This window comes from Geotrypetes seraphini, chromosome 11 (genome assembly GCF_902459505.1).
Source record: "Geotrypetes seraphini chromosome 11, aGeoSer1.1, whole genome shotgun sequence".
Classification (NCBI taxonomy): Eukaryota; Metazoa; Chordata; class Amphibia; order Gymnophiona; family Dermophiidae; genus Geotrypetes; species Geotrypetes seraphini.
The window spans coordinates 21,758,474-21,772,861 of NC_047094.1; the positions used below are offsets into that span (position 1 = coordinate 21,758,474).

At 44.2% G+C, this 14,388-nt stretch overlaps 1 protein-coding gene across 5 annotated transcripts in view; it reads left to right on the forward strand.

The window, feature by feature from the left end:
* PRKAR1B (protein kinase cAMP-dependent type I regulatory subunit beta) overlaps nt 1-14,388 on the forward strand; it is a 226,967-nt gene continuing 212,579 nt past the window's right edge. Inside the window, exons 1-3 of one of the 5 annotated variants that reach the window (XM_033915033.1) lie at nt 29-128; nt 2,950-3,083; nt 8,550-8,763. In XM_033915033.1, the coding sequence (XP_033770924.1) occupies nt 8,578-8,763 (186 nt within the window). In that variant the 5' untranslated portion in view covers nt 29-128; nt 2,950-3,083; nt 8,550-8,577. Of the gene's footprint in view, nt 149-2,949; nt 3,084-8,549; nt 8,764-14,388 lie in introns of all 5 variants that reach the window. The other 4 variants (XM_033915034.1, XM_033915037.1, XM_033915035.1 and 1 more) reach the window with 4 other exon arrangements.

The following is a 14,388-nucleotide window of genomic DNA, read 5'->3' on the forward strand; positions in this document are numbered from 1 at the left end:
GGCGAGCCGCAGCCGCATTCGCAGAGAGGGGGAGGAGGCTCTCGAGCCAGAGCCTCTGACGTCACGGGCGGCTGCCGCGAGCTCTAGGGCCGAGCTGCAGCGGCTACACCTGGAGGAATCGCCCGGCGGTAAGAAGGCGGCTGCGCGGGTAGGCTATGCGGCTGGAGGGAGGCTCGCGCTGTCCCGGGGAGGGGGGGATGCCTTGCTACCGTCACCCTTCACGCGCATCCCCTTCCTCACTTGCTTGCAGGGACATCAGAGGCCGGGGGCTTAGCCTCCACCCCTAAGGAGCCCCATCTTGGTTGTCCTCTTCCCCAAAGCCCCCCTTTGCTAGGCATAGCCTGTTTAGAATAAAGAGATCCCGCAGAGGGAGGCCACTCGGCAGCCTCCCCTCCCCCTCCTGGGTTTTTGGAGCAATCGGCAGCTTGTTGTTGCTCCTACCCAGCATTTCTCAGTCCCTTTTGTCTTTTCCTGCTTGAAGTTACTGGGTGGACATGGCGAGGTCGTTTCTTTCTCCCACAACACAGCAGCCTGCTGCGGCAGAGCCCGGTGGTCCTGCAGAAATGGTGCTGTGCTACTCCCCTGGTTCCATCAAAAGCTAATGGGCAGTAAACACCAGACCTGAATCAAACTCATAGTTTTATTTGGAGGATGCTACCCCAAATGGTAGCCTGATATGCTGACCACCTCCATAGACCAGGAGAAAAGCTGTGAAGGACACTTCTGTAGAAAGGATGTCTAAATGTAGGTGTTCATTGCACCCACTAATTAATAGATTAGGCACACTTAAATGTGCAAACGATGTCATAAATTTGCATTTAAGTAATCATAAATTTATTTTTATATACTGCTATGCCCTGGGGTTCTAAGCGGTTCACAACAATTGGATAAGATACAAACAGTACAAGTTATGTAAAAACAGCAATTAAAAAAACACTAAAAAAAGAAATTCATAAATTAAATATGTATGTGATAGGCGCTGTTCTATAAAATTAATGCGCTAGCATGTCGCGCAACAGCAAATGGGGTGTACTGTTGGATGGAGCATGGGTGTTTCCCAGGCATTTTGCATGAGTAGAATTGTATCAGATATGCGTATTACAAGGAACATTTAATCAGTGGTTCCCAAACTTGTCCTGGAGGACCCCCAGCCAGTCAGGTTTTCAAGATATCCCTAATGAATATGCATGAGAGAGATTTGCATACCTGGCACTTCCATTATATGCAAATTTCTCTCATGCATATTCATTAGGAATATCTTGAAAACCTGACTGGCTGGGGGGTCCCCCAGGACAGGTTTGGGAACCACTGATTTAGGTGATCTAGCCCAGTGGTTCCCAACCCTGTCCTGGAGGCCCATCAGGCCAGTCAGGTTTTCAGGATAGCCCTAATGAATATGCATGAGAGAGATCTGCATATAATGGAAGTGCCAGGCATGTAAATCTGCTTCATGCCTATTTGTTGGGGCTATCCTGAAAACCTGACTGGCCTGGTGGTCCTCCAGGACAGGGTTGGGAACCACTGATCTAGCTTATGTTTGACCTGACCTGGTGGAAGCTGTCACAGCTAAGTTTCAGGATGCCAAAATGGCTTTGTGCTACTCTTCTATAATGGGTTAGGTTCGCCTTAACATCATTACAGAAATGACACTAAAGGACTGATTCTATAAACTGTGCCTATCTCCCGAGCACCGCTCAGCGTGGTTGTCAGCTAGCGGCGCTTAACTCAAGGTTTTCCTGGCCTAATTTACCAGAACCTATTCTCCGCCCCTAACCGTACCCATTTTTCAGGTAGACATCGTTACGTGTCAGTAGGTACCTCAACTTAGGCATTTCACGCTTCAATTTAAATTAACTTAATTGGGGTTTTTTTTGTGTGTTTAATGATTTTTTTAAAAAAATGCCAATTAAAGTCAATTAAAAAATTGGGATGTGCACGTGGAAATCGACCAGACGCTTCTAGGTGCTACCGAAGTAGCCGCCTAGCAGTGCCTAACCTAGGTGCTGTTTACAGAATCAGCCCCTAAGCGCACTTCTTTGTCAGGCATACATTTAGGTGCCACTTTATAAGAATTATCCCTTTAGTAAATCAGGCCCCCATCTAAACAGCTGGCTAAAAGAAAAACAAAATAGATGGATATGAACAGTAGCGGACCCAAGTGTTTATCTTGCCTTACATTTCTATTCTTGCCTATCAGTGAAGGCTTACCGACCGAGACTGTTAATTCTTGATCATGTTTTACTTATTTACCTCCGCTTTCACAAAAGCTGGCAGCATGGGCCGTCGCGGTAAATGCTCCGATGCCCATAGGAGCTGAATTGGAGTCGAAGCATTTGTTGCCTGGCACTCAGCTGTGTGGCTTTGTAAAAGGGGACCTTAATTGTAACACTTATCAAGGGCAATTCTGTAAATGGTATGCAAATTTGCGTGCAAAAAGATTGTGCACTGTTCTGAGATGCGCTCACAACTAAATCGGCTAATGAGCCAATTAGCGTCAACGTTAGGGTGCAGATTTGTGCATGCATCTTTGTGCACGCTATTCTGTAAAGATCCACACTCAGATCTGTTAGCTGCAACATGAAATGGGGTGTGGCCACAGGAAGGGTGTGAGTAGGTCAGCGGTGTTCACTAAAGATGTGCGCAGTATTACAGAATTTTAGGGATTCACACCTAACTTATGCATCGGGATTTCGGTTGGTATAAATCCTCACGCCCAAAGTTGAACGCTTCTAAAGGAAGAATACTGGCTTCCAGTAAATTATAGAATCACTTATAAAATAGCTCTACTCACACATAAAACACTTATAAATAAAGCTCCCATATTTTTAGAAAGATATCTAATTCCATACTCCCCCATAAAATCCTTAAGATCTGTAGATAAAGCCCTGTTAGTAGTACCTTCCTTAAAAGTTTTATACTCTAAAAGAGATGTGATTTTTTCTGTTACAGCTCCACAAATTCGGAATTCACTTCCACTTAATATAAGAGAAGAAAAATCTCTTAGTAAGTTCAAAAGTCTTCTAAAGAGCTGGCTATTCAAAGACGCTTTCCATTAGATTGGTCATACTCTACAATTGATTCAGGTAGACGATCTAACAGAATAAAGCGGGTATTTGTTCCCTTACCTTTTGTGTCTTAACCCTTCCCTGGTTTTATCTTTACTCTTAATTTTTTTTTTTATTGCATTTACGTTTATTGTTTTTACCCCTTCCCCCCCCCTTACATATACTATTGTATTGGTAATGAATATTATGTCTGTTAGTTTTATAATGTTTTTTTTATAATTTTGGAACTTGTGTAATTCGCATTGGATTTGGACTATGCGAGGTAATCAAAATACTAAATAAACTTGAAACTTGAAACTACATGCTGTTCTGTGAAGGGCACCTCTTCAGGAGTGCCCTTTGTAGAATACCATAAAGCATCAAATTTTGAATGTCATTTACTGAATCTAATCCATTATCTGTATATTGCTGTTAGATGTATAATTTAATTTAATCTTTATTATACCGCAAATAGTCAATACATCTAAATGGTTTACAAAAATACACCCTTTTATTAAGCCATAGTAGAGGTTTCTACTGCAGGCTGGAGTGCTAAATGCTTCAGTGCTGGTTTTTTTTATTATTTATTTGTACAATTTTATAAAATTACCAAGCATAAACATCTTGTACAGAAAAGTGCGATCAAGAACCAAATGAACTTAATTTTTCAAAAATTGAAAAACACAGCAAAACATAAAAATGAAAAATACATAAAGTAAACTCGCTTGATCACACACTAGTCCTCAATAACTTAGATCCAAGATTTAAAGAGTAGAGCTAAATTAATCAAAATATTTGTCAAAGAAAGCCGTATGTCTACTGCAGTACAGAGAGCTAAACTTCATTAGGCGCTGGCAGCTATTCCTTTCTCAAGACGTTTCATTGAGAGGAAACTTATCAAATGAGATGGATCTGTAAAAATATACTTCAAAGAACAGTATCTGACTACACATTTGCATGGGTATCTCATAAAAAAAAAATACCCCCTTCAGTGCTATTTTGCCTAGCCATACTGTCACAACAGGCCAGTTCAAAACATGTTTGACAACCCACTGATTTCTATAAAGAGAATAAAACAGCACTTCTGTTAAAACTACATATAACATTTATTAGTAAAGAAAAGATACATCACTGTGGATAGAAACTGCATCCTTTAGTCTCACAAACCGGGAAGCCCATTCCCCCCCAATCAAAGGTATACAAAGCAAAAAAATATACGACGGACTATTAGCCACCAAAGCAGCAAAACTAGACCGCCACCTCTCCAATCTGCTGACTATGACGCCCAACTATAAAACATTCAAGAAAGAACTTAAAACTTTTCTAGTCAAGAAATTTGTCAATTGATCTAACTAAACCTGATCGACCCTCCACAGACCCCGACGCATACTACATCTATTAACCATGTATTCTCTCTGGAAATGCCCAGGCCAACTCTTGTTGTAAACCGCCTAGAACTGAAAGGTAATGGCGGGATAGAAGACACTAATGTAATGTAATGTAACGATCAGACTAGGTTCCATTTCCATGGGAGGGGCTTCTGGGCAGCACACATTCACTCCACAGATGAGCCATATGTATGACAACACAGAAGGGATTCCTTTTAGAGTGACTTTCGCATGCAATGTTTACCTTTCAAACTTCTGAATTTATTAGAAATTTTCAACAAAGTTTTACGAAGGCGCGTTAGCGGTTTAACGCGCGTAACAGCGCGCGCTAAACTGCCGGTCGCGCTAGCCGCTACCGCTTCCTCTTGAGCAGGCGGTAGTTTTCCGGCTAGCGCAGGAGTTAGCGCGTGATTAAAAGTTGCGCGCAATAAAGCCGCTAATGCGGTTTCGTAAAAGGAGCCCATACTGTATATTTTTTTAAAAAAGTTTTCTTAGCTAGGGGATGTACAGTATGATGTTTGTGGGTGACCTTGCGTTGTACTTTAGGTTGCTTTATGCTTGATAAGCCTTGGTGAACTTGTGACTTTTTGTCAAAAAAAGTTCCCATGAACTGACTGAACATCCCCAGCTAGACACTTATACGTCATATATCTAGAATTCAGCAGTGTGTTTAAATAATATCTATGAAGCAGTGCAAACTTTAAAGCCTGTGGGTTCAAGATAGTTCTAAGAATCGAGAGCAGGTCTCTTTTTTCCCCCAGTTTATGAGTTGTGACCCCTTCTCTAATCGAGTCGGCTAATTTCTTTTTGGACTACCTTTCAAACATACAGCATAGCACATGGCCAAACACAAGTCTGTTATCAGTATAGATGCTCATAGGAATTCTATGTCGGAGCATTTAGGGCATTTAGCACTCCTCTACCGCTTCTTAGTAAAAGGGGGGTAAATTATATAGGCATAAAGAAAAACAAACAAGAGGCTGAACTAATTACAATAAATCGTTATAAGGAGAGGGATTAGAATTAATTAATTACCTAATTAGAGGAAACAAAAGAAGGGAAAGGGTGAAAAGAAGACAACATAAGTGAAGTGAAAATACCTGCCACAGGCTGTCAAAGGCCGTCAAATGTAGGTTGCAGATGTTGAAAAAGCACATTGAAAAAAGTAGGTTTTCAACAGTGACTTGAACCTCTAAAAAGACAGTTCAGTGAATTCCATAATGTTGGGGCAGTAACACAAAAACATGTTGAATGACTCAGCAGTGATATACCTAATATATTTGACACCCAGGGCGCTAATTTTTTAACACCTCCCTCCTCTATATATTAAAAAAATATTTTTAGTAATAATTTATGAGTCACACAACAAGGGTACACCTAGGAAAAGGCAGCATCTTAAACACTTCAGTGAGCACTAGAACATCAAAACACCCACACTGTAAACTAAACAAGCCAGATTAATACAGGTTGATCCTGCATAGTCAATGCTAACAGAAAACCATGTCCTTTTCATACACACAGAACACAGATATACCCTCGCCCAGTATGGAATAAGTAATCACAAACTAACTATGTAGACAAAAGTTAAACTGATCTACCAAGAAGCCAGACTCTGCATACAGTGCAACACCACAGAAACATTTAAGTGACACCTGTCCCCTAATACTGTACAAAGTATAAAGACAGCAGATGTAAAATTGAAAAAACTAATAAATAGCAATCATCACTTTACAAATTAACAAAATAGAGATAAAAACAAATCGTTCAGAAAAGACATAAAAACCACCCTATTCAAGAAATCCTTGAAGACAAACTAACACCGCAATTCTCTGAACGGTTCATAGACAAAGGCGCGAAAGACGGCGCCCCGAAGAAAATTACAGTTTTTAGGGGCTCCGACGGGGTTTTTTGTTGGGGAGCCCCCCCAGTTTACTTAATAGAGATCGCGCCGGCGTTGTGGGGGGTTTGGAGGGTTGTAACCCCCCACATTTTACTGTAAACTTAACTTTTTCCCTAAAAACAGGGAAAAAGTGAAGTTTTCAGTAAAATGTGGGGGGTTACAACCCCCCAACGCCCCCACAACGCGGCGCAATCTCTATTAAGTAAAGTGGGGGGTTCCTCCCATGCCCCCCGTCGGAGCCCTAAAAACAGTAATTTTCTGCGGCGCGTGCCTCCGCGCTGCGCTCAATTGTCTGCGCGCGCCTTTGTCCCAGCGCGCTTTTGACCTGATACCCTCTGAACAACTCGCTCTACTCTTCAATTCCTCTGGAAATGGCCAGATAACTCCTTTTGTAATCCACCTTGAACCGCAAGGTAATGGCGGTATAGAAATCACTAATGTAATGTAATGTAAAACAAAAAAATGGAAAATAAGAAAATACCATTTTATTGAACTGATGCATTTGCCAGTTAGCTTTCAGAGGCCAAAACCTCCTTCTTCAGGTCAGTATAGTGCTGTTATGGTGTCCTGTCCTGACCTGAGGAAGGGGGTTTTGTTCTCCAAACGTTAGCAAAAAATGTACTAAAATTAGTCCAATAACATTACTTTATTTCCATTTTCTATATATTAACATTTATCAATACAGCTACAGTACTATGTTATTTTAAAGCAACAAAAGAGCATCTTTTTTCTACCTTTTGTCAATTCTGCTTTAATCATCTTCTCTTCACTCTCTTCTTTCCATCCAGTATCTGTCCTCTCTCTCCATTCTATGCAGCATCTGCCCTCTCTCTCTTTGCCCCTTCTATCTACTATCCACCCTCTCCCATCCATCTGGTGTCCACCATCTCTCCCTTCCATATGGCATCTTCATTCTTTCTATTCCCCTTCCATAAACTGTCTGTCCTATGCCCCTTCTCTCTTTTATACATGATTCACCCCCTCTCCATCTTTCTCTGTCTACACCCCTTCCCCATGCTCTGGCAACTCTCTTTCCTTCCTTCTCACTCCACCATACCTCATGGCATCTGCCTCTTTCCCTTCTATCCCCCCATGCCCTGGCATCTCTCTCCTCTCCTTCCTTTCCATGTCTCCCTCCCCCTTCCCTTCCATGCTCTGGCATCTCCTCTCCTTCCTTTCCCTCCCTCCCTCCTTTCTCCCTGGTCTGGCATCTCTGTCTCCTTCCCTCCCACATGCCCTGGCATCTCTCCCTCCCCATCCATAGTCTGGCATTTTCTTTCCTTCTTTTCCCTCCCTCTTTTTCCCCCTTGGTCTGGCATCTATCTCTTCTTTCATCTCCCTTACTTGGTCTTCCTTCTCCCTTCCTCTCCCTCTCACTCTCATTGGGTGCCTACCAATGTGGGCACCTAACTTAATTTTTTTTAATTGGTTAATTGGCGCTGATAATTAAAAGCGTCATTAAAAACTCATTAAAAAATAATTATCGGTAGGTGCCTAACTCGGTAAGCGCCTACCACCTTGAAGTAGGTGTCTACAATAAGGTGCCTACCCAAAAAGTAGTTGCAGTTAGGGACTGAGTTTGTTCATGGCCTAATATTTATTTTTATTTATTTATTTATTCAGTTTTCTATATTGTTCTCCCAAGGGAGCTCAGAACGGTTTTATATTAATTTATTCAAGTACTTAAGCATTTTCCCCTGTCTGTCCCAGTGGGCTCACAATCTGTCTAATGTACCTGGGGCAATTGGGGGATTAAGTGACTTTCCCAGGGTCACAAGGAGCAGTGTGGGCTGGAACCCACAACCTCAGGGTGCTGAGGCTGTAGCTTTAACCACTGTGCCTAAGTTGTAGATGCCTAGGCGCTATTCTACAAATGGCGCCTAACTTTGAATGACATGAGTTAGGTGCCATTTTCCTAGGCTCCTACCGAGTTTGTGGAATCAGGCCCCAAGTGAGTTAGTTTTAGTGTTATTAGAAACATGATGGTAGATAAAGACCAACTGGTCCATCTAGTCTGCCCATCCGCAGTAACCATTATCTCTTTATCTCTCTGAGAGATCCCACATGTCTATCCCAGGCACTCTTGAATTCAGACACGGCATAAATGCATATGGTTACTTTTGCTTTGGGCTTTTGTATTATTTTCCATCATTCTTGCATATGCCAAATTATTCAGTTCTATAGACATTCAGCATTTGTCTCATTGTATCTGTCCAGGCTACTTTTCCTGTCCTGAAGCTCGAAGATGGCTGCCTCATCCTCTTCCTCTTCCTCCAATGTGGAAGAAGATGATAGTCTGAAAGGATGTGAAATCTATGTCCAGAAATACAACATCCAGCAGATCCTCAAAGAGTGCATTGTGAACCTCTGCATAGCAAAGCCTGACCGGCCTATGAAATTCCTCCGAGACCACTTTGAAAAACTCGAAAAGGTCAGTTATATTTCATGTTCTTGTGTGCCCATCATGGTATGGTTTATTTTTCTTCTTTGCAGTTCATCTTCTTTTGGTTTACATTAAGTCTGCAGTCAAAGAAAGCATTTTACTTGCAGATGATGGAATATTCAGTTATCCAAGAAAATGTGTTAGGAACCTAGCACTTGGACCTTTTTCCTTGATAATGTATGAATAACTTGTTGACTGGTGTCTTTTTTTAAATAAAGTATTTTAGCATATATTTGTAGAATTGGACCCATAACATTAATTATTTTGAGTGCTATCAGAGTTAGATGGCACTGAGCCACTCCTCCAGATCTGATGAAGTGGACTCTGGTTCTCAAAATCTGTAATCACTGAACCACTCCTCCACATCTGATGAAGTGGACTTTGGTCATTAAAAGATCAATCCACTGAGCCACTCTTCCACACCTGACAAAGTGGACTCTGGTTCTCAAAAGCTCTAACCACTGAGCCAGTCTTCCACATCTCTGGTCCTCAAAAGCTCGAACCACTGAGCAATTCCCCCGCATCTATTGAAGTGGACTGTAGTTCTCAAAAGCTGTAACTACTAATCCACTCTTCCACACCACATTGAATAAAGTTGGCTCTGGATCCCCCAAAAGATCTAACCACTGAGCCACTCCTCCACATCTGATAAAGTGTATCCTGAGCCTCAAAAATTCATGCCTTAGTAAATTGGTTAGTTTACGAGGTGCCTCCTATCCCTGTCATTTTTGCTTCACTGTAGTGTTATTGCAAGCTTTTTTCTACTATGTATACCCCTTCCAATGCACTCTAGCATGCCATTGACTCTCTTAGTTGCTTTATCAAGCTGCTTAGCCTTTTATCAGGTCATCAGGCATGATCTACCACAGGTCCCTTCCCTGTTTGATGGTCATGACTTCCCTTCATGTGTTATGTTTGTGTATATTAAAATTTGATATATTGCCAAATTTTCGACATAGTTCTCAGTGGTTTACATTGACACAGATTATATAAAATAAAATAAAAAAGGGACGCCATTAAAAAATAGGAAAGCACTCAAAGAACAAACAAATTCAGTAACATCGCATGCCATTATTAAATTACAGTGTGCATTTTAAGAAAGGCCTGCTAAATCCTCTTTAAATATGATCGATGGATAGAGTGTCTACCCCAAATGCTAGCTGAAAAAAAATAGGTCTTCAATAGCGTCTTAAAGGCCTTGATATTCACCTCGAAATATTAATTTCTGTTGTGACCAACCACGCTCCGCGCTTGCCTTGGTCCCTTTTAAAAACCAAAAGAAAACCAGTACTAGGGTGAGAAAAGCTCATCAAAAGTGCATCTCAGGTTCCCTGACAGATTTGGCTGCCTATCCTGAAAGATGTGCCCCAGAACATGAAGCCTGGGAGGAGGAGATTGGGTATAGTGAGGACAGTGGCGTACCTAGGGGGGGGCGGGGGGGGCGGGCCGCCCCGGGTACCAGCCCTAAGGGGGTGTTCCCGGCCTTGCCGTTCAGTCCCCCGCCACCCCCGAAGGACCGCTCGCCCCCCTGGCCTCCCCGCACCACCTATGAACAGCCGCAGCAGGATCGCGAAGTCAGCGTCAGCATCCCTGCGCTGCTTCCTACGACGCGATCCCGCCCCTCCTCTGACGTCAGAGGAGGGGCGGGACCGTGGCGCAGGAAGCAGCAGGGATCGCTGACGCTGACTTCGAGATTCTGCTGCGGCTGTTCATAGGTGGTGCGGGGAGGCCAGGGGGGCGAGCGGTCCTTCGGGGGTGGCGGGGGACTGAACGGCAAGGCCGGGAACACCCCCTTAGGGCTGGTACCCGACGCTGACTTCGCGATCCTGCTGCGGCTGTTCATAGGTGGTGCGGGGAGGCCAGGGGGGCGAGCGGTCCTTCGGGGTGGGTCGGGGCATCAGGCCTTCAGGGTGGGGCGGGCGGGCAGGCAAGCAGGCTTTCAAGGGGGAGGGGGTGACAGGCAGGCAGGCAGGCCTTCAAGGGGGGACAGGCCTTCGGGGGGGGGGTGCAGACATTCAAGGGGTGCAGGCCTTCAAGGGGGGCAGGCAGGCCTTCAGGGGGGTGCAGACCTTCGGGGGGGGGTGTAGGCCTTTGGGGGGGTGCAGACCTTCAAGGGGGTGCAGGCCTTCAAGGGGGGAAAGGCAGGCAGGCCTTCAAGGGGGGGACAGGCCTACAAGGGGGGGGACAGGCCTACAAGGGGGGGGACAGGCCTTCAAGGGGGGGGGGCAGGCCTTCAAGGGGGGGTGCAGGCCTTCAAGGGGGGTGCAGGCCTTCAAGGGGGAGACAGGCCTTCAAGGGGGGGAAAGGCAGGCAGGCAGGCCTTAAAGGGGGGACAGGCCTACAAGGGGGTGGGACAGGCCTTCAAGGGGGGGACAGGCCTTCGGGGGGGTGCAGACCTTCAAGGGGGGAAAGGCAGGCAGGCCTTCAAGGGGGGGACAGGCCTACAAGGGGGGGGGACAGGCCTACAAGGGGGGGGACAGGCCTACAAGGGGGGGGACAGGCCTTCAAGGGGGGGTGCAGGCCTTCAAGGGGGGTGCAGGCCTTCAAGGGGGAGACAGGCCTTCAAGGGGGGGAAAGGCAGGCAGGCAGGCCTTAAAGGGGGGACAGGCCTACAAGGGGGTGGGACAGGCCTTCAAGGGGGGGACAGGCCTTCGGGGGGGTGCAGACCTTCAAGGGAGTGCAGGCCTTCGGGGGGGGGGGGTGCAGTCCTTCAGGGGTGGGGTTTAGGCCTTCAGAGGGGGACAGACCTTCGGGTGGGAGGTAAAGTCCTTCGGGGGGTGCAGGTCTTCAGGGGTGGGGTGTAGCCCTTCGGAGGGGGGACAGACCTTCGGGGGGGGGGGGGTCCTGGTGTAAAAGTACACAGAGGGAGAGAGGGAAGGGGGGGTTCAAAGATACATGCATATGCCAGACTTTGGGGGTTAGAAATAATGGGTCTAAAAACAGAGGAGTGGGAGAGAGATGGTGCATAATGGGATTTAGGGAGGGAAGGAACAGAAAGGGAGAGAACTTGGAAACAGGGGATGGTGTGGAGGGGGGATAGAGATACTGGATAGGAGGATAGTTGGGAACAGAAAGGGAGAGATGGTGGATCCTGGGGTGGTGGGGAGTTGAGAAAAGGTGAATCTGTGGATGGAGACAAAAAAAAGGAAAGATGCCAGATCTCCGGGAGAGGGAAGGGAAACGGAAGGGGAGAACAGAGATGGCAGACGGATGGTTAGCACGGAGAAAGGAGACCCTGGCAAGCAAGACAACAAGAGCCTGGGACCAACAAGATTTGAATATTGATCAGAGAACAAAAGGTAGAAAAAATAATTTTATTTTCTGTTTTGTGATTACAATATGTTAGATTTGAAAAGTGTACATGAGACAGCTTGAAATGGGAACTTTTCTATTTTTGTGAATGGCAAGGCTGAGTTCAGTTAAAATATATGCTTTATAAGAAAATATAATAATGTGTTTTATAAAGTTTATAAGCATTGCTGGCATACTCGGTGAGGTGTTCCTAGTGTTGGTGGTGGTGGTAGCATGTCAGTGTGTTGAGAGGAAGAGGTAGTCTGGGAAATTCTGCTGAGCAAACTCTGGGCCCATTTCCACCCCCAGTTAGTCCACTCCACTCAACTGGTTCACACACTGAGTGGGTCTTTGGGTGTTATTTCTGGGTAGTTGTTTTAGAATCTCTTCCAGTGGTTTGTCAGTATCTCCTTCTGGTCCAAGGAAGGAAACTTTGTCAACCTTAGCATTGACCTTCAGAATATGTTTGTAACAGCGCTGCTTGTGTGGCATTAGGCTATGTAGTGATCGAAAGAAAAAAACAGACCTTTGCACATTTTTGCACTATATGGTGGGTGTATGAGGAGATTCATTTCCTGCACAGTTAAGTCCATTTTTTCTACTGAATAATAGTATAGGTACAATGAAAGTAAATAGCAAAAATGTTTGAGTAGATAATTAAGGAAATCTTTTTCATATTGCTTGCTTATGGACTGGGAAAAAAGACTGTTCAAGCAAATGTCTCCAGAACTGCTTTAATGGAAAAATGTGATTTTTTTTTTTTTAAGTACTTTGTGAAATTTATTGTTGTTGTGAAATTTATTGTTATACTTTGTTTAAACTTAAAAAGCGGTGTCATTAACAGTGAATCTAATCGAAAAATCGATTCAACAGGGTGAATCGGATCGAATGAAATATTTTTCTCTGAATCGGGCAGCACTATTGGCTACCATGAGAATGGGCTACTGGGCATGATGGACCATTGGTGTGACCCAGTTAGGCTATTCTTATGTTATGTTCTCATCTGTAGGGGCCTTTGTTTTCACTTCTTATTTTAATGTATTTTTTTCCTGGGAACTTATCAGTGTTTTTTTATAATGGGAACAAAAATGGAAGAGAATTAATGTGTGTGGAATGGGGGGGGGTAACTAATTTCTTCAGCTAAATAATTCAATCCACTTCAAACAGACATAGGAGAACTCACGCACCATTCACACACCCTCCAACCAAAAACGTCAAAAGAAAAAAACTGTTCGACAACCTCCTAGCCATTCGAGCTGCAACACTTGACCCCCAACTCTACAACCTATTGACCTCGACCACAAACTACAAAACCTTAAAAAAAGAAATAAAAACCCTTCTATTAAAAAAACACATAAAACCAAACTAACATAATCAGAACTGTCCCAAGCATCACCTGCAACTACTCCATATGTACTTCTGATGTCATGACAATTCAGACATAATTTATGTTATGTTATGTTTGGAATAATGGTTACATAAATGAGGTTCAATAAAAGAAAATTTTCTGTGGGAGCATTTGTTGGAACTTCTGTTATCCTGATTTCTTCTATCTGTGGGCTTTCTTTAGCTAACCTACTTATCTGGGGCTTTCCACTTCTGCAGCTGCCCTTTTCACGGTCCACTTTGCGCTTGCACTCTCTGGGGAGGGGGGGTTGGGTCTGGGCTTGGTGGGGTAGGTGTGTCTGGTAGTTTTGTCTGGGTGGTGGCTGGGTGTTTCTTGGGTGCTTGTTGTGCGGATTGGTGTGTCTGGTGAGCGGTCTGGGTGTTGTTGCTTGTGGGGGTTTTTTTCATTATAAAATATGGCTGAGGGTCTAGTCCGGCTTATTATTCTTGTGGGTTCTGGGGTGGGATTTGTTTGCTTGCCCCAAGTTTTGGCCTTTTGTTGTGTATTGCTATGCCTCTCATTGGCAATTTTCTCTTGGGAGAGGCTTGTTCATGCTTGTTGTTGCTGTTACTCTCATTCTGTGTTCTTTTTGATAATGTATAAGTTTCTGTACAGACCATGGTTGCTTGTCTGGACCTTTTGCCATTCTCAATAAAAATACTTTGGAAAAAAAAAAAAAAAAAGAAAATTTTCACTGCCTGTTTCTATTCTGACCATTTATTCCATTTCATGGTTATTGCAAAAAAAAAAAAAAAAAAATTTTACATGAGGGGGGGGGGGGGGGTGTCAAAAAATGATGGGCCCCGGGTGCCACATACCCTAGGTACGCCACTGAGTGAGGATGAAAACATTCCCAGTCAAAACACTACCACATTTAGAACTGTACCCAGAAAACAAAAAGCAGTACCCTGTATTGAGGAAATTAAGTAATCTGC